General features: G+C 38.3%; 1 protein-coding gene across 1 annotated transcript in view; it reads left to right on the forward strand.

Moving 5' to 3' along the window:
• Nucleotides 1-997: 997 nt before the first annotated feature.
• Nucleotides 998-18,596, forward strand: part of LOC109572912 (zinc finger protein 607-like) — a 57,196-nt gene continuing 39,597 nt past the window's right edge. The window contains 4 exon segments of the mRNA XM_070770211.1: nucleotides 998-1,211; nucleotides 6,860-6,942; nucleotides 10,632-10,758; nucleotides 11,843-11,938. Of these exon segments, the coding sequence (XP_070626312.1) occupies nucleotides 6,934-6,942; nucleotides 10,632-10,758; nucleotides 11,843-11,938 (232 nt within the window). The 5' untranslated portion in view covers nucleotides 998-1,211; nucleotides 6,860-6,933.

Below are 18,596 nucleotides of genomic sequence, written 5' to 3' on the forward strand. Positions count from 1 at the left end.
AGAATTTCCCTCTTAGATTCTGAACCTGATTTATCTTCACTGTCCAAACAACAGAGAAGCAAAATATTTTTCAATGAGATGTCATAACCAGGCATTAGGAATTAAAAGATGTTTCTCAACTAGTGGGCTTTTAAAATGCAGTCAAGCCCATCAGTTCATAATAGAGTAGAGAGGGATGAAAAGAACCCCTTAACAACAATTTCAGGTGGACATAGTATTGTAAAATGTAAATAAGATATTGCTTTTCTTTTTGTTCTAGTTTTCAGAGAACTCCTGCAATAAGTAGTCTAGAAAAAGGGACCAACATTCATTCTGCCTTTTTCTACAGTGGGAAAATGTTGTATATTAAAAGCAAAGTCTCACTTTATCCGGGCTTCCCAGGTGACTCAGTGGTAAAGAATCTGCTTGCCAATGCAGTAGATTCAAGAGTTCTATCCCTGGGTCAGGAAGATTCCCTGGAGGTGGAAATGGCAACCCACTCCATCATTCTTTCCTGGAGAATTCCACGGACAGAGAAGCCTGGCAGGCTACAAGTCCATGGAGTCGCAAAGAGTCAGTCAACTGAGCAAACACACACACACGCACTTTATCCAGCTTTTCTCACCTGGAAACACGGCTTTGCTAATCAGCAATATAATGTTATACACCTTTTGTAACCTCAGAGGCTTCAGCTGTAAAAACCACAGGAATCTGTGGCATTTTGAGTGGAATGAGCCTTGTAGGGAAGGGAGAGTTTGGATTATGAACCCACCTTCCAGATCTTCCACTCATGGCCCTCAGGGTCATATTACTGATTTAATTGTGCAGATCTCTCACAAGCAGGCTTGAAAGCCTGGGAAAAGAAGAGCCCCTAAGTCCACTCCTCCCAGTTCTCTGATCAGGTCCCATTCGGATACGCCTCCTCCTGGCCCAGGGACCCGTTGGACACGCCCCCTGCCTCACGTCCCGCCTTCCGTCAAGTATGCGCTGCGCAGGCGCAGTCCAGCGGTCACTCCCAGAAGCCTCCCGGCCCCACCCGGCGGCTACTTTGCTTTAGGAGTTTTAAGACGTGGACCCTTACGTCCCACAGACTACCCGGTGACTTTGGCCTCTGGTTCTTTTTCTGTATCTCTTGTTGCAGACTGCGCGTGAGTGGCACCGTCTGAGGAGGAATCCAGCGTGGGTCGCCGCGGAGGCGACTATGCAGACTTAGCCAGAGTCCGCGAGGGACGGTGAGTGGCGGTGGGAGTGGGGTTGCGAAAGGCGCTGAAAGCGTGGACCGCCCGAGCGCCGCCGCGCGAGTCCGCGCGTCCCCTCGAGGCTGTGGACGCTTGAACAGCGGGGTTGGGGGGGCGCTGGTTTTATCCCTCTTTTAGAGTGAGTGCGATTGTGAGACTGAGAGAGGTGTGCGTTCGTTTTGTGTGACGGAGACACCGAGTGAGTGTCCTTTCTGTGAACGTGGATTACACAGAGCTCTTTGTCCCCGCCGCTGCTTCCAGGCTTCTCTCAAACATGTATGTCTCCCAAAGAATGTGAACGCTGTTGGGAAATCTGTTTTTGAGTCCTGCAAGACACCTTCCAGCAAGAAAGTACCTACCGGCTGCTGAAATCGGAATTTTAAAATCAAGAATTGTCCCTGAGGCCAGGGTTCTGAGAGAGGCCACTTTGTAGCAAGGGGCTTGAGAGTCTGTCCTGGTCGCTGCCCACCCTAAATTATAAATTCCCCCATTTCTCCTCCTGCCGTCCAGAACTTTAAATAGCCTCCAGCACACTGTGGCTGCCAAAAGTTGTATTAATAATTAAATAATGTCCAGCTGTTAAAAGGCTGTTATTGGGGGGAAAAAAAGAATTGCTCCTGAGACAGGTTCCTACCCCGATCCTTCCTCGGATTGCCCTTCCTGGAAGTTCTCTGGGGCTCATTTATACATTTGAGTATGAAAGCATTTCTTGAGCTCCGATGGCAGAAACCTGCTGTGAGCCTTGATACGGATTCCACAGTCCCACTTAATTCTGGTTTTATGTATGAGATCACGGCGGATTTAGTAGCTTTGAAGGATGGAACACAATAAATGCTCAACATTGGCTTTATTGTGGTGTCATTCACCCTTCAGATTTCTATAAATCAATGACGAAAATATAAAGTTAATGTGATGAGTGCTTCTGTTATCAAAGGGCTGCTGCTGCTAAGTCGCTTCCGTCGTGTCCGACTCTGTGCGACCCCATAGACGGCAGCCCACCAGGCTCCCCCGTCCCTGGGATTCTCCAGACAAGAACACTGGAGTGGGTTTCCATTTCCTTCTCCAATGCATGAAAGTTAAAAGTGAAAGTGAAGTCGCTCAGTCGTGTCCGACTCTTAGCGACCCCATGGAGTGCAGCCTACCAGGCGCCTCCATCCACGGGATTTTCCAGGCAAGAGTACTGGAGTGGGGTGCCATTGCCTTCTCCGATCAAAGGGCTAGCTATGCTATGCTATGCTAAGTCACTTCAGTCGTGTCCGACTCTGTGCGACCCCATAGACGGTAGCCTACCAGGCTCCCCCGTCCCTAGGATTCTCCAGGCAAGAACACTGGAGTGGGTTGCCATTTTCTTCTCCAATGCATGAAAGTGAAAAGTGAAAGTGAAGTCGCTCAGTCATGTCCGACTCTTCGCGACCCCATGGAGTGCAGCCTACCAGGCTCCTCCATCCATGGGATTTTCCAGGCAAGAGTACTGGAGTGGGGTGCCATTGCCTTCTCCGATCAAAGGGCTAGATGGAGCTAATTTTCCAGAGTGTTCTGATCCAGGGGTCCTTTGTGTTTGGGGGCTTACAAGGGACCACAAAGTCTTTGTAATTGTCTAGAATTACTGCATATATTTGTAAAAATGCATTTTTCAAAGGTGTGCATAACCTTAAAAGATTAGACATGGGTAACTCATCTGCAATGAAAGATTTTTATACTTTTAGATGATTTTTCACAAAATTAATGATTATACAAATGGAATGGTTAAGAAAATCACAGGACATCCATGAGTTAAAATATTACATAGATAATAAAATTCCTGTTCATAAGAATTAGTCATTACAAGAAAAAAAAATGGCTATTATCCAATGTTGAGCAATCTTAATATACTGTAGTTATAAAACAGTAGTCAAGAAAATTTGAAAGCCTCAGCTCATTTTAAAAAGAGAATTTTGTAAAAACTTGCAAGGATTGTAGACAAAATGATAGTTTAATTGGTTTTTCAGAGAAGAATGAAAGTGTTCAGCTACATTTACTGAGCATTTTCTATGTACTAACTTTTCTATCTACTTGGTATACATGTTCACATTAATTTGTGAAGGCAGTTTCCCTTTCTGTTGATGTTAAAGTGTTTATGGTGAAATGTCTCTAATTATCATCAGTGCAATACAGCTAAAGGGTATTCAGGAAGTGAATATACCTAAGTGGTATTTTAATCATGTTGAGGTTTTCATCGTAGGTCTGATATTAACAAATCTTTTTAATAAGGAAAATATAGCCTCTTTCCAAAGTCATGTCTATAAATATTTTAATACTTTGAAATATCTTTATATTTTATTTATGATAATGGAATTAATACAGGTTTACTGCCAAAAAATAAGCCTGTGTTCATTTCCTTAAGGAATATATTGAGAAGAAAGCAAGGATAACCCATAATCTCCCTAGAGATAATCATTTTAACATTTTGATGTATATATATATATTTTTTTTTTAATTCCATTTTTGTGTGGCTTTGTTTTGGCAGAATAAAATTGATCAAGGAGACAAAAGAGTCCAACTCATAGTTCAAAACAATCTAATCTAATCCAATAATGAACATTATACCCTGTATATGTAAGGAGAAGAGGGAAGGGCAGAGAATCTTGTGTGAAAAGCATTACAAACAGTTATGCCTTTTATTTATTACAAATGTTATTTGAAACAATTACCAGAGCACTGTATTACTAAGGGAGACATCTTTTCAGAGTTAATAACTTAGAAGTTTGAGCTTAATTTCTGAAAAAATAACACTAATCTCTAATTTCCAGGTGTCTTGCAAGTACAAGCAATTTTTACAAACATAGTTGTTATGCTAGAAAATAAAGATAATATTTATAAATATTTATGTAAATATGTGAAGAATAAAATTGATTCTCCAGTTGTATTCTCAATTTTATCATACTATTCTTTGAACTGGTTTATGATTCTGAAAAGTTTTTCTTACTCTCTATAGCTGCTGGGGACTGAGGAAGGGCATAGTTTCTCTTTTCTTGTCTAATAATCTCTCTTTTTAAAAATAATGATTTTATAAAGCAGAAATCTATTCTCTTGTCTAATAATCTCTCTTTTTTAAAATAATGATTTTATAAAGCAGAAATCTATTTTCTCATATGTAACTCCTAAAATTTTATTAAATATTAGAATTATAAGAAAGAGGAAACTCAAGAAGCACAAGTTTTAATAAAACCAGGAAGCATCAGAATTAACTTTTTATAATGAAAGATTAAGGAATATGGAATGATTTTCTTCTTCAGTAATGATAGAAATTTTACATTAGTCATCGTGATGTACAGTTTAGTGTCTATATGGATTATTTTGCCTAGTCTTCAAAATAGTTTTATGTGATTTTTTTTATCCTTACTTTGCTGATGAGGAAATCGGCATTGAAATGTTTTTCTTAATTTCAGTGGGATGCCACCTCCTAAATTATGCTTGCTTTCTTCACTGAGCAATTCTTTTAATACTGTTTTCCATCAATTATGTGGTTTAATATCATCCTTATTAAGAATAGCATGGCATAAATGTCACAAAATAGCAGACTATAATATATTTAACCGGTTTGCTTGCAGTGAGATTTTCATGTTTTTAATTATGGACCATCAAAAATTATTCTCTGATGAACATCCTTGTGTATATACTTTGTAAATTTATATAGTTATTTCCTTAAAAATTTTTTGAAAAGTGGTATTTTGTAGTAAAAAAAATCATACTTCTTTTAATTGTTTTAAATATGCCAGACCTGGAAAGTATAATATTTGAGGTAATGCAATTACTAAAAAGACATAATTACTTCCTTCAGAGTACTTATAATCTGTGAAGGAATTTAAAATCTGAATAGGAATAGGGCTTCCCTGGTGATTCAGTGGTTAAGAATCCACCTGGCAATGCAGGAGACATAGGTTCAATCCCTGGTGCAGGAAGATTCCCAACATGCCTCGGAGCAACTAAGCCCGTGTGCCACAGCTACTGAGCCTGTGCTCTAGGGCGTCTCAAGCCACAGCTTCTGAAGTCCATGCACCCTAGAGCCCATGCTCCACAACAAGAGAAGCCATTGCAATGAGAAGCCCGCACACCACAACTAGAGCGTAGCCCCTGCTTGCTGCAACTAGAGAAAAGCCAGTACCACAGCGAAGACTCAGCACAGCCAAAAACAAATAAATTAATTAATTAAAAAAAATTAAAACAATCTGAATAAATCTGAATAGGGATAATTATAAGGTAGTATGTGATAAAGGCCACTGGTGAGAGTTAAGTGACCTGCCTAAAGGAGACATCTGGGTGACTGTAGTGACAGTAAGAATATAAACAAGTAATACTGAGCACATGGGATCTGTATGGCAATATAAGTGGATATTTTTACTATGACCTTTGTATCTTGTAGACTTCATTCTAGCATGAGATGTATAGCAAAATTATAGGTAAAATAATTCAGCAGCTGTCTGGAGGGTATCATGACAAAACTGACTGGTTCAGAAACAAAAATTCTTCTGTCAAAAAGATCTGAAATAAAGATGCATTGAGACTGTCATCAGTTTACAAAAGAGATTACTCAGGGACTGTTCCCAAGTTTTTTGTAGCCAAAATTCCAACATAACTGAGAAAAAAGTATGAAATGAGATACTAGGATCCAAAGGAAACAAAAGCCATTTAGTAAAATAATGTGAATTTAAAGAACAAAGAACTTTTGGGAAGTCTTCACCTTAAGTTAAAAAAATCCTTCAAATTCCTATGTCAGTTATTACAATGATTATGAAGTAACCTTTTTAAAAAAAACAAGATCTAAGCAAAAAGATAGGGATTGCTCATGTCAAATTCTGATCATGGCAAAGATATATTTTATGTCTTCAGTAGTCTTATTTGATTGTTTCATGTATGGACTAAAAACAATTGAATACACAGTGATTCATTTCTAAAGACATCCCCACAAAAACAAACAATGCAAAACAACCAAAAATATAAGAGCTCTTGGTATGTAGACATACAAATTTCTAGACATTTCTATCTTCTGTTTTATGATTATCTGTCATTCTTTTCTCTGTATTGATTAATATGCTGCTATATTTTATAAATAGAAATATATTAGTTGACTTTTCTATTGATGTCAATGAAACACTTTCCACTTCATTAAATATTCTTCCCAATTTAACATTTAATGACTACTTTTTATTCTAGTATATTGTTGGTCTGTCATATATTTAACTAATAAGCTTTGCTGGACTTAGAATGCTGAACATTTCTTGTCCATCTCTAATATTTTGATCAACTGCAACCACTTTCAAGGCCACAAAAAGAGGTTTTAATTTGGATTACATAGCCTCTTTTCTGTCTTGAAGTTCACAATGGAAAGAGGAAGATCTGTTTAGAGCAGGACACAGCTGCCCAATCTCAGGTTCATATCAATCTGATCACAATGGTACATTGGTCAGAACATTTCTAATGACTGCAGCTGAGGGCTCTGGGAAATGAGTGAGGAATGAATTTGTCCAGAATTCTTACTTACCCAAGTTGTGTGTAATGCAAAGTGATTAGGAATCTGGAATAGAAGAGCATAAATGGTGATATTAACTGATGCCCAGTGTGGAAACTCTAAAGCACATCTGAAAGTCTTTCTCTTCTCCCAGGTCTGGGTTTTCTGGACTCGGCTTTTCTGATAGAGAAGCCCAGAGGACTGATCAGCTCTTACAGGTCTAAAACCATGGCCCATGTAAGTTAATATTTCTCTTCTTGTTGAAACATGTGTGTGTATTTTAGGTCATGTAAGCATTTTAATTAATTTTCCTGAAGTTTCCTAAGAGAAAGTTTGCTCAAATAACCTGTTTCCTAATAAATAAATAAATAACCTGTTTCCTAACTATTGTTCCAGAGAAATATGAGGTCAGATTACTTAGCACTGTCTCTGTTTGGCCCATCCGAAACTAGCGTTCATATAATTATTTCCCAGATTATTCAGTGTATTTTAAGTGCCCATTTTTCAATTAAGGGCAGTGATGGAATAATGGGGCTTAAAGTTCTTTGAAGTAAAGATTTATGCTGTGCAGGTCAGATTTGTAGTTTGGAGATAGAGACAGTTCAGTTCAGTCACTTACTCGTGTCCGACTCTTTTCGACTCCATGGACTGCAGCACACCAGGCCTCCCTGTCCATCACCATCACCAACTCCTGGATCCTGCTCAAACTCATGTCCATCGAGTCAGTGATGCCATCCAACCATCTCATCCTCTGTTGTCCCTTCTCCTCCTGCCTTCAATCTTTCCCAGTTTCAGGGTCTTTTCAAATGAGTCAGTTCTTCACATCAGGTGGCCAAAGTATTGGAGTTTCAGCTTCAGCATCAGTCCTTCCAATGAATATTCAGGACTGATTTCCTTTAGGAGATAGAGATAGTGGTTCTATTTAACTATCCATGGTAAGACTTTGATGTTTTCCACAGATGTGAGATTTCCAGGTAGATGCAGTGGAATTTATCATTGAATGACCTGAATCTTAATGTGGTATGAAATTCTTGCTTTCTGTGGATTAGGTTATGATTGGGGCTTTTAAGATGGCAGTCATGGATTTGCTAGGAAAGCCATGAGACATAAATACTAAGGCTATTTTGTTGTTGAATGAGACATGCTATGTTTGTGTAACATCTGTATAATTGACCAGCCTTCTTCAGTATCATTTAAGTCAAATGAGTTATCTTTTACTGCATAATTAATTACTCTGAAATTAATTAATTTAATTAATTACTCTGTATCTTAAAGCAGCAAACATTTATCTCACAGTTTCAGTCAGTCAAATATTTGGATGTGGCTTAGCTTGACTCTTCTGCTCTGGGTCTCTTATAGGGTTATCAATGTGTTGGTCAGGTTTGCAGTCATTTTAAAGCCCAACTTTTGAGTGGATCTGCATCCAGGCTCACTGATGGTTGTTGACTTGATGAAGTTCTCATGGCTGTTGGATTGAGGGCCTCACTTCCTCAGTAGCTATTGACTGGCAGCTGTCCTTGGTTTATTGTTATGTGGGCCTCTCCTTAGAGCAGCTCACAACATGGTAGCTGGCTTCCACAGAGTGAGCAAGTGAGACTGCAAGAGAGAATAAGCAGTGTGGAATTCATGGTTTTTTATAAGCCAACATTGAACATGACATTCCATCACTTTTCTCTATTCTATTCTGTCAGAAATAATTCTTTCACTGGGTTCAGCCCACATTCAAAGGGAGAGGATTTCATGAGGACATAAATTCCAGGAAATGGAGATTATTGGTAATCAATAAAGTTACCTGCCACACTCAGAATAAGGAAAACATTTAGTGAGAAATGGTAGATAACAGCAACAATGCATATCATTATATGTAGTTGGTGAAAACAGGACCTTAGAATTGTGGAAAACTTTCCGAATGTTGAGTATCTAATTGTGTAAATGATTAAATATGATTTACTTATAAAATACAATGTCATATACCAAAATAATACATGGATTTATTGAACAAAACAAAAATGCTTATGGCAATATCTGACATAATGAAGGACTTAATGCTTATTTCAAATCCTGAAAGATGATGCTTTTAAAGTGCTGCACTCAATATGCCAGCAAATCTGGAAATCTCAGCAGTGGCCATAGGACTGGAAAAGGTCAGTTTTCATTCCAATCCCAAAGAAGGGCAACGCCAAAGAATGTTCAAAATACCGCAAAATTGCACTCGTTTCACATGCTAGCAAAGTAATGCTCAAAATCCTCCAAGCTAGGCGTCAATGATATGTGAACCGAAAACTTCCAGATATACAGGAAAATGCAGAGGAACCAAAGATCAAATTGCCATCCACTGGATCATAGCAAAAGCTAGAGAGTCTAGAAAAACATCTACGTCTTCTTCATTGACTACGCTAAAGATTTTGTATGCTGCTAAGTCACTTCAGTCATGTCCAACTCTGTGCGACCCCATAGACGCCAGCCCACCAGGCTCCCCCGTCCCTAGGAGTATAAATCACAATAAACTGCAAAATTCTTAAAGAGATGGAAATCTCAGACCACCTTACCTGCCTCCTGCAAAACCGGTATGCAGGTCAAGAAGCAACAACAGTTAGAACCAGACACGGAACAATGGACTGCTTCAAAATTGGGAAAGGAGTATGACAAGACTGTATATTGTCACCCTGCTTACTTAACTTATATGCAGAGTACATCATGTGAAACGCCAGGCTAGGTGAAGCACAAGATGGAACCAAGATTGCCAGGAGAAATACCCTGGCAAACTTCAGATATGCAGATTACACCACCCTTATGCCAGAAAGTGAAGAAGAAATAAAGAGCCTCTTGATGAAGGGGAAAGAGGAGAGTGAAAAAGCTGGCTTAAAACTCAGCATTAAAAAAAAAAGATTATGGCATCCAGTGCCTTCACTTCATGGCAAATAGATGGAAGAACAATGGAAGCAGTGACAGACTTTATTTTCATGGGCTGCAAAATCACTGTAGATGGTGACAATAGTCAAGAAATTAAAAGACACTTGCTCTTTGGAAGAAAAGCAATGACAAACCTACACAGCATATTAAAAAGCAGGGACATTACTTTGCTGAGAAATGTCCATCTAATCAAAGCTGTGGTTTTTCCAGTAGTCATGTGTGGATGTGAGAGCTGGACAATAAAAAAGGCTGAGTGACAAAGAATTGATAACCTTCAAACTGTGGTGCTGTTGAAGACTCTTGAGAGTCCTTGGGCTGCAAGGAGATCAAACCAGTCAATCCTAAAGGAAATCAACCCTGAATATTAATTGAAAGGACTGATGCTGAAGCTGAAGCTCCAATACTTTGGCTACCTGATGTGAAGAGCTGACTCATTGGAAAAGACCCTGATGCTGGGAAAGACTGAAGGCAGAAGGAGAAGGGGGTGACAGAGGATGAGATAGTTGGATGGCATCACTGACTCGATGGACATGAGTTTGAGCAAACTCCGGGAGATGGTGAAGGACAGAGAAGCCTGGCGTGCTGCAGTCCATGGGATCACAAAGAGTTGGACGTGACTGGGTGTCTGAACAAGAATACTTGAAGGAAATCTTTAATTTTACCCAGTTTTCTAAAATTTGAAGAAATATTTATTGAGAATTTTTGAGGCAGATACTATTTGAACATTATTCTTGTGTAGGCTTTTTAGTTTAGGAGGGAAACATTATTTTGTCCATTTCCAAATGGTTCAGATATTTAGAAGTATCCAGAGTATGGAAGACATTCGACCTGTGTCAGCAGGCTTCTTAAAAAATATGTATACATTGTGCTTCAGTCTCCTTCCATATTCTAGATTGCCAGTCTACGTGCTTTCATTTTCTCTTTTCCTGCAGAGAAGTCCATCAATTCCTCTGCTTCTACTTTCAACGTATTTTCTTTAATTTCTTCAGTGACACGTGTATTTATGGTTTCAGGGATCGTTGACATTCAGTGATGTGGCCATAGGATTCTCTCAGCAGGAGTGGGAATGCCTGGACCCTGTTCAGAAGACTTTGTACCGGGATGTGATGATGGAGAACTATGGTAACTTGGTCTCATTGGGTATGTTCATCAGCCTCAAATAATTTAGGTTAATTTAGGTTAATTTAGAATCTGCTCTATAGGCTATGTATTTTTTCCACTGTGATTTGCAGGGCTGCCTTTCAAGAAACTAACTAAATTTGTTTTTCCTCTTCCCCAAAAAGTGGCTGAGCTTTGTCAGGTTAGAAATGGCAGCACCATTAAATACCTTAATCTTCTCTATCCTTCAGTCATACTTATATCTCCATGTGTTCTGTTTTTGTATTTGCATCTCTTCCATAATGACCAAGCAGCTAAATTAGAAATTTGCGGCATATATTGTACAACATGGTCAAAGGATCGAAGTTTTTTTGTTAATTTGTGTTCCAAATTGCTCTAATACTTCATTTTATGATTTGAAACAGTTTTAGGGATATTAGCTTATCACAGGGCCCTGAATTGCTCTCAGAGCCTCCACAGTTTGTATGATAATGGGTTGGATAATTGGAATTTATTTAAAATTGTACCAAATGCAGTTCATTTCCTAAAACAAAAGTCTTCATCTGATTTGTTGTTGAAAGTTGTGATTGGTGAAAATTACATTCAGAATGGAACGAATATCTTATAGCTGTCCTTTCTTGTGTCCTCTAGTGATACTAGAGCATAAGAATAAAGTTAATAGTTAACATTTTGATTACTGTGCAGTAAGCATTATTCTAGGTACATTATGTGATTTAACTTACTAAAATAACTTGAGTATTAACTGATTTAATTCCCCCAACAGTACTATTATCCCCATTTTATAAAGGCGAATACTGAGGTGCAGTGGGTTTAAATGAATTGTTCAAGGTTATGCCAAAGGCAGGAATTGATTCCAGGCTTCAGAGTTATCTTTTTAACCACATTATGCTTGATCTCTAGAGTTAGAAGACATAAAAGTTTGAATTTTAAACACACCAAAACAAAAACTTTACCTTACCAACTAATCTCTTGTTCTTTAACTCTCTCATTCTTCTCTAAAATAGTCAATATCATTATGATCTTTTATAATCGTAATTATAATTTTAATCTTGACTAGTCGCAATTTATTTCTCCATCCTGTGGCATTCTTTTTTCTTTAAAGCAGGCCATTCCATTTCTAAGCCAAATGTAATTACCTTACTGGAGCAAGGAAAAGAGCCCTGGCTAGTTGTGAGAGAAGAGACAAGAAGCTGGTGTACAGGTAAGAGCCAGTCAGGCAGAAGTCATTTGTGTAAGTGGTAGCCCAGGCGTCATGTACTTGGTAAACATATCCCTGAAACATTAGTTGAAAGCTCCCTTCTCAGTGATGTGTGCTAATAAGTAATGTGTGCTAAGTTGCTTCAGTCATGTCCAACTCTTTGCAACCCTGTGAACTGTAGCTCACCAGAATCCTCTGTCCATGGCATTTCCGAGCCAAGATTACTGGAGTGGGTTAGCATATCCTTCTCCGGGGGATCTTCCTGACCCAGGGATCAAACCTGAGTCTCCTGCATTGCAGGTGGATTCTTTACCAACTGAGCCACCAGGGAAGCCCAGTAACTACATGTTTAACAATCTTAGAAAGTTTACATTGCTCCATTCCACTTACTCCATATCCTTTTCAACACTTGATCTTGTAGTCCCTTAAATTCTAGATACTATAGTTGGTATGTAGTAGTATCTTAGTGGTTTTAATTTACATTTCCATGATGACTAATCATCTTGAGTTTCTTTCATTTACTGATCATTCATATTTTTAGGAATATTTGTTCAAATCTTTACTCATTTGAAATCATTATTTTCTTACACTTGAGGGGTAACTGTTCTTTATTTTGCAACAGAAGGAAGTTGTTTTGGAACATTAAAAACATTTTCCCCACAATTTGTCTTACCTATTTTATTAATATCTTAGAAGGAGTTTTAAAACTTTTATATATTCCAATTTATCAAATTCCTCCTTTATGATTTTTTTTTGGGTATACTATAAAAGAAATCTTTGTCTGCCCCAAGGTGGCAAAGTTTTGTCCCTATTTTTTCTTGACCTTTTTTAAGTTTTGCTTTTACATTTAGTTCTGTATTCATTTTGAGTTAATTTTGTATTACAGTGTGAGTAGGGTTCAGGACTAATGGTTTTCCTATGGATAGTTATTCTAGCACCATTTTTTTTTTTTTATTTCTCATATGTTCCCCATCCTGAACCCTCCTCCCTCCTCCCTCCCCATACCATCCCTCTGGGTCGTCCCAGTGCACCAGCCCCAAGCATCCAGCATCGTGCATTGAACCTGGACTGGCATCTTGTTTCATACATGACATTTCACATGTTTCAATGCCATTCTCCCAAATCTTCCCACCCTCTCCCTCTCCCACAGAGTCCATAAGACTGTTCTATACATCAGTGTCTCTTTTGCTGTCTCGTATACAGGGTTATCGTTACCATCTTTCTAAATTCCATATATATGCGTTAGTATACTGTATTGGTGTTTTTCCTTCTGGCTTACTTCACTCTGTATAATAGGCTCCAGTTTCATCCGCCTCATTAGAACTGATTCAAATGTATTCTTTTTAATGGCTGAGTAATACTCCATTGTGTATATGTACCATAGCTTTCTTATCCATTCATCTGCTGATGGACATCTAGGTTGCTTCCATGTCCTGGCTATTATAAACAGTGCTGCGATGAACATTGGGGTACACGTGTCTCTTTCCCTTCTGGTTTCCTCAGTGTGTATGTCCAGCAGTGGGATTGCTGGATCATAAGGCAGTTCTATTTCCAGTTTTTTAAGGAATCTCCACACTGTTCTCCATAGTGGCTGTACTAGTTTGCATTCCCACCAACAGTGTAAGAGGGTTCCCTTTTCTCCACACCCTCTCCAGCATTTATTGCTTGTAGACTTTTGGATCGCAGCCATTCTGACTGGCGTGAAATGGTACCTCATAGTGGTTTTGATTTGCATTTCTTTGATAATGAGTGATGTTGAGCATCTTTTCATGTGTTTGTTAGCCATCTGTATGTCTTCTTTGGAGAAATGTCTATTTAGTTCTTTGGCCCATTTTTTGATTGGGTCATTTATTTTTCTGGAGTTGAGCTATAGGAGTTGCTTGTATATTTTTGAGATTAGTTGTTTGTCCGTTGCTTCATTTGCTATTATTTTCTCCCATTCTGAAGGCTCCCATTTTTTAAAAAAGGAATTTCCTTTACCCTTTGGATTGCTTTGGCACCCCGTTGGGTTATACGTATGTGTGTCTATTTCTGGTCTCTATTGTGTTCTTCATGTTGGCATAGAAAGTGAGAATCTTGAGGTAGATTTTTTCATTTGTGACCTTTGTTAAATTGAGGTAGTTTTCTTTTGTTCCTAGTTTGCTGCTTTCTTTTTTGTTGTTGTTTGTTTTTGCTATGAATGGGTATTCAATTTTGTCAAATGCTTTATCTGAGTCTATTAAAATTTTTTTTCAAAACTTGACATTTCTTGTGTCCCCTCGTAATCCTTCCTCCTCTGTCTCCTTCCAGCTTCCCTAGGTAAGCACTGATCTACTTTCTACTTTCTATCACAATTGAGTTGATTCCATTTTCTGTAGTTTTATATAAACATGATAGTGTGAAGTTTTTCATCTTCCTTTAGTCAGCGTAATTATGTTGAAGTTCATCATGTTGTTATTTGTATTTTACTGTTTATTGCTCAGTACTATACCAGTATTTGATTATACCACAGTTGTTTCTTCATTATTTGTTGATGGACATTTTTGAGTTTTAGCAATGACAAATTAAGATGCTGTAGATATTTGTTTACAAGTTTTTGAATGGACATATGCTTTCATTTCTTTAGGCTAAATACTGATCAGTTGAATGCCTGGATTATATGGGACATGTATGATTAAATGTGTAAGACTTAAAATTCATTTATTTTTGGCCATGCTGGGTCCTCGTTGAGGCTCAAGGGCTTTCTCTAGTTGCAGTAAGTGGGGGCTACTCTCTGGTTGCAGTGCGTGGCTTCTCATTGTAGCGGCTTCTCTCGTTGCAGAGCGTGGGCTCTAGGGTGGGGGTTTCAGTAGTTCTGGCTCACAGGCTTAGTTGCCTGGTGGCATGTGCAATCTTCCTGGATCAGGGATCGTACCTGCGTCCCCTGCATTGGCGGGTGGATTCTTAACCACTGGATCACCAAGGAAGTCCAAGATTTTAAATTTAGATAAATAAGATTATAAATTTAAATTTGTAAGAAACTTTTATAGAGTTTTTATACCATTTCACATCTCCACCAGCTCTAAGAGAAAGGTGGATCCTCCATATCTTATGAACAATTGGTATGATAAGTCTTTTTAATTTTGGCCTTTCAAATAAGTATATAGTGGCATTTTGTTGTGGCTTAAATCTTATTCTCTGTAATGGCTAATGATATTGAGTATCTTCTTTACTGTTTCTTTGGTGCAGTATCTTTTAAAATCTTTTCTGTTTTCTTATTGAACTTGTAAGTTACTTTTCATAGTCTACATTAAAATATAGCTTTTTTTAATATTCTCTTTTTTATTGTGATTTTTCCTTTCATTCTTGTAGCAATATGTTTTAGAGAACAGAAGTTTTTAACTTTCACAAAATTGAGTTTACCTGTGTATCTTTATGAATCATGACTTTTGGTGTATCTAAGAATTCCCTTTGCTGTCCAAGGGACTCTTAAGAGTCTTCGTCAACACCACAGTTCAAAAGCATCAATTCTTCGGCACTCAGGCTTTCTTTATAGTCCAACTCTCACATCCATACACGACTACTGGAAAAACCATACCTTTGACTAGACTGATCTTTGTTGGCAAAGTAATGTCTCTGCTTTTTAATATACTGTCTAGGTTGGGCATAACTTTTCTTCCGAGGAGCAAGCGTCTTTTAATTTCATGGCTGCAGTCACCATCTGCAGTGATTTTGGAGCCCAAAAAAATAAAGTCTGACACTGTTTCCACTGTTTCCCCATCTATTTCCCATGAAGTGATGGGGCCAGATGCCATGATCTTAGTTTTCTGAATGTTGAGTTTTAAGCCAACTTTTTACTCTCCTCTTTCACTTTCATCAAGAGGCTTTTTAGTTTCTCTTTGCTTTCTGCCATAAGGGTGGTGTCATCTGTATATCTGAGGTTATTGTTATTTCTCCCGGCAGTCTTGATTCCAGCTTGTGCTTCATCCAGTCCAGCATTATATCCAGATGTACTCTGCATATAAGTTAAATAAGCAGGGTGACAATATACAGCCTTGACGTACTCCTTTCCTGATTTGGAACCAGTCTGTTGTTCCATGTCCAGTTCTAACTGTTGCTTCTAGACCTGCACACAGATTTCTCAGGAGGCAGGTCAGGTGGTCTGGTATTCCAACCAGTCCATCCTAAAGGAAATTGGTCCTGAATATTCATTGGAAGGACTGACGCTGAAGCTAAAACTCTGATACTTTGGCCACCTGATGCAAAGAACTGACTCATTTGCAAAGACCCTGAAGCTGGGAAGGATTGAAGGCGGGAGGAGAAGGGGACAACAGAGGATGAGATGGTTGGTTGGCATCACTGATTCAATGGACATGAGTTTGAGTAAACTCTGGGAGTTGGTGATGGACAGGGAGGCTTGGCATGCTACGGTCCATGGGATCACAAAGAGTCAGATGTGACTGAGTGACTGAACTGAACTGAACTGAACTGAAGAATTCTTTGCCTAGCCCAAGGTCAAACATTTTTTCCTGTTTTCTTCTAGAAGTTGCACAGTTTTATGTTTAACGTTCAGGTCTGTGATCCATTTTTTATTTCATTTTTACTTATGAAAGTCTGGATTCTTTTTTTATTTTTCAGCATATGGCTATCCCAATTGTTCCTGCATCATTTCTTTCTTCACTATTGCCTTTGAAATGATGAAAGTAAAATTTTCACATATGTATGGATCTATTTCTGATAATCTGTTCCATTGGTTATATGTCAATTTGATGTGTCTTACTGATTACTGTATCTTCATAAGTCTTATAATTAAGTAGTGTTATTTAGTCCTTGTATTACAGTCTTTTCAAAGTTTAACTATTCAAGATCCTTTGCATTTCCTTATAAATTTTAGGATCAGCTTGTCAGTTTCATCATAGACAACAAAAATGTCTGCTAGGACTTTTTAATGAAATTACATTAAATCTATAAATCAATTCAGCAGTAATTATTGACATCTTAATAATACCAAGTTTTACATCCCATGAACATGATATATGTCTTCATTTATTTATTTATTTATATTTCTCAGCTGTGTTTTGTAGTTTATAGTGTACAGGTCTTCAGTTCAGTTCAGTCACTCAATTATGTCAGACTCTTTGCGACCCCATGAATCGCAGCATGCCAGGCCTCCCTGTCCATCACCAACTCCCGGAGTTCACCCAAACTCATGCCCATCGAGTCGGTGATGCCATCCAGCCATCTCATCCTCTGTCGTCCCCGTCTCTTCCTGCCCCCAATCCCTCCCAGCATCAGAGTCTTTTCCAATGAGTCACCTCTTCGCATGAGGTGGCCAAAGTACTGGAGTTTCAGCTTTAGCATCAGTCCTTCCAAAGAAATCCCAGGACCAATCTCCTTTAGAATGGACTGGTTGGATCTCCTTGCAGTCCAGGGGACTCTCAAGAGTCTTCTCCAACACCACAGTTCAAAAGCATCAATTCTTCGGTGCTCAGCTTTCTTCACAGTCCAACTCTCACATCCATACATGACCACTGGAAAAACCATAGCCTTGACTAGACGAACCTTTGTTGGCAAAGTAATGTCTCTGCTTTTCAGTATGCTATCTAGTTTGGTCATAACTTTCCTTCCAAGGAGTAAGCATCTTATACATCTTTTTTGAGATATATCCCTCATGATATCCTAGTTTTGATACTACTTTAAAGTTTTTAAAATTTGAATTCCTGAGTGTTCTCTCATATTTATTGTACATATTGGTTGTATATGCTTCAGGCTTGCTAAACTCAGTTATTGTCTTCTAGTAGCTGTTTTGTAGATTACATTTGACTTTCTACATGTATGATTAAGTAATCTTGATTAATGACATTTTTGTTTCTTAGCTTTTCTCCTGCATGCCTTTATTTATTTTCTTGACTTATTGCACTGCCTGGAACTTCTAGTCCAGTGTTGAATAGAAGTACTGAGGGCATAACTTTTTTTTGGGGGGGGGGCATAACTTTTTATTGTTCCTGATCATATGTGGTAGGCATAATTCTCTCACCATTGGATATGATGTTAGCTGTGGGTTTTTGGCAGGCGATCTTTATTAGGATAAGTTCTTTCTTTCTAGTTTGCTGTAATTTTTTTTTAGATTTTATTTAATATGAACTATTTTTTAAAGTCTTTATTGAATTTGTTACAATATTGTTTCTGTTATTTATGTTACGGTTTTTTGGCTGCAAAACATGTGGGATCTTAGCTTCCCAACCAGGAGTTGAACCCACACCCCCTGCATTGGAAGGCAAATTCTTAACCATTGGATCACCAAGAAAGTCCCTGCTGTGAGTTTTTCTGAGGGACACATATGACTTTTATTAAATGCTTTAAAAAAAATTTTTTTTAGACATGATCCGTATGGGTTTTATGGTTAATTATATTGATGGAATTTTCAAATATTAAACCAGTCTTGTATTCCTGAGATTGATCATTGATATGGTCTGAATGTTTCTATACCCCAGTTTGCACATATTGAAATCCTAACTCCCAAAGATAATGCCATTTGGAGGAAAAGCCCTTGGGATTTGATTAGGGCAAGAAGGTAGAGCCCTTGTGAGTAGAATTAGTGTTCTTATTAAGAGTTCCCACAAAGATTCCTAACCCCTTACACTGTATGAGAATGCATTGAGAGCGTACTGGCTATGAACTAGGAAGAAGGCCTTTCCCAGAA

Source organism: Bos indicus, chromosome 18 (assembly GCF_029378745.1).
Source record: "Bos indicus isolate NIAB-ARS_2022 breed Sahiwal x Tharparkar chromosome 18, NIAB-ARS_B.indTharparkar_mat_pri_1.0, whole genome shotgun sequence".
NCBI classification, from domain to species: Eukaryota; Metazoa; Chordata; class Mammalia; order Artiodactyla; family Bovidae; genus Bos; species Bos indicus.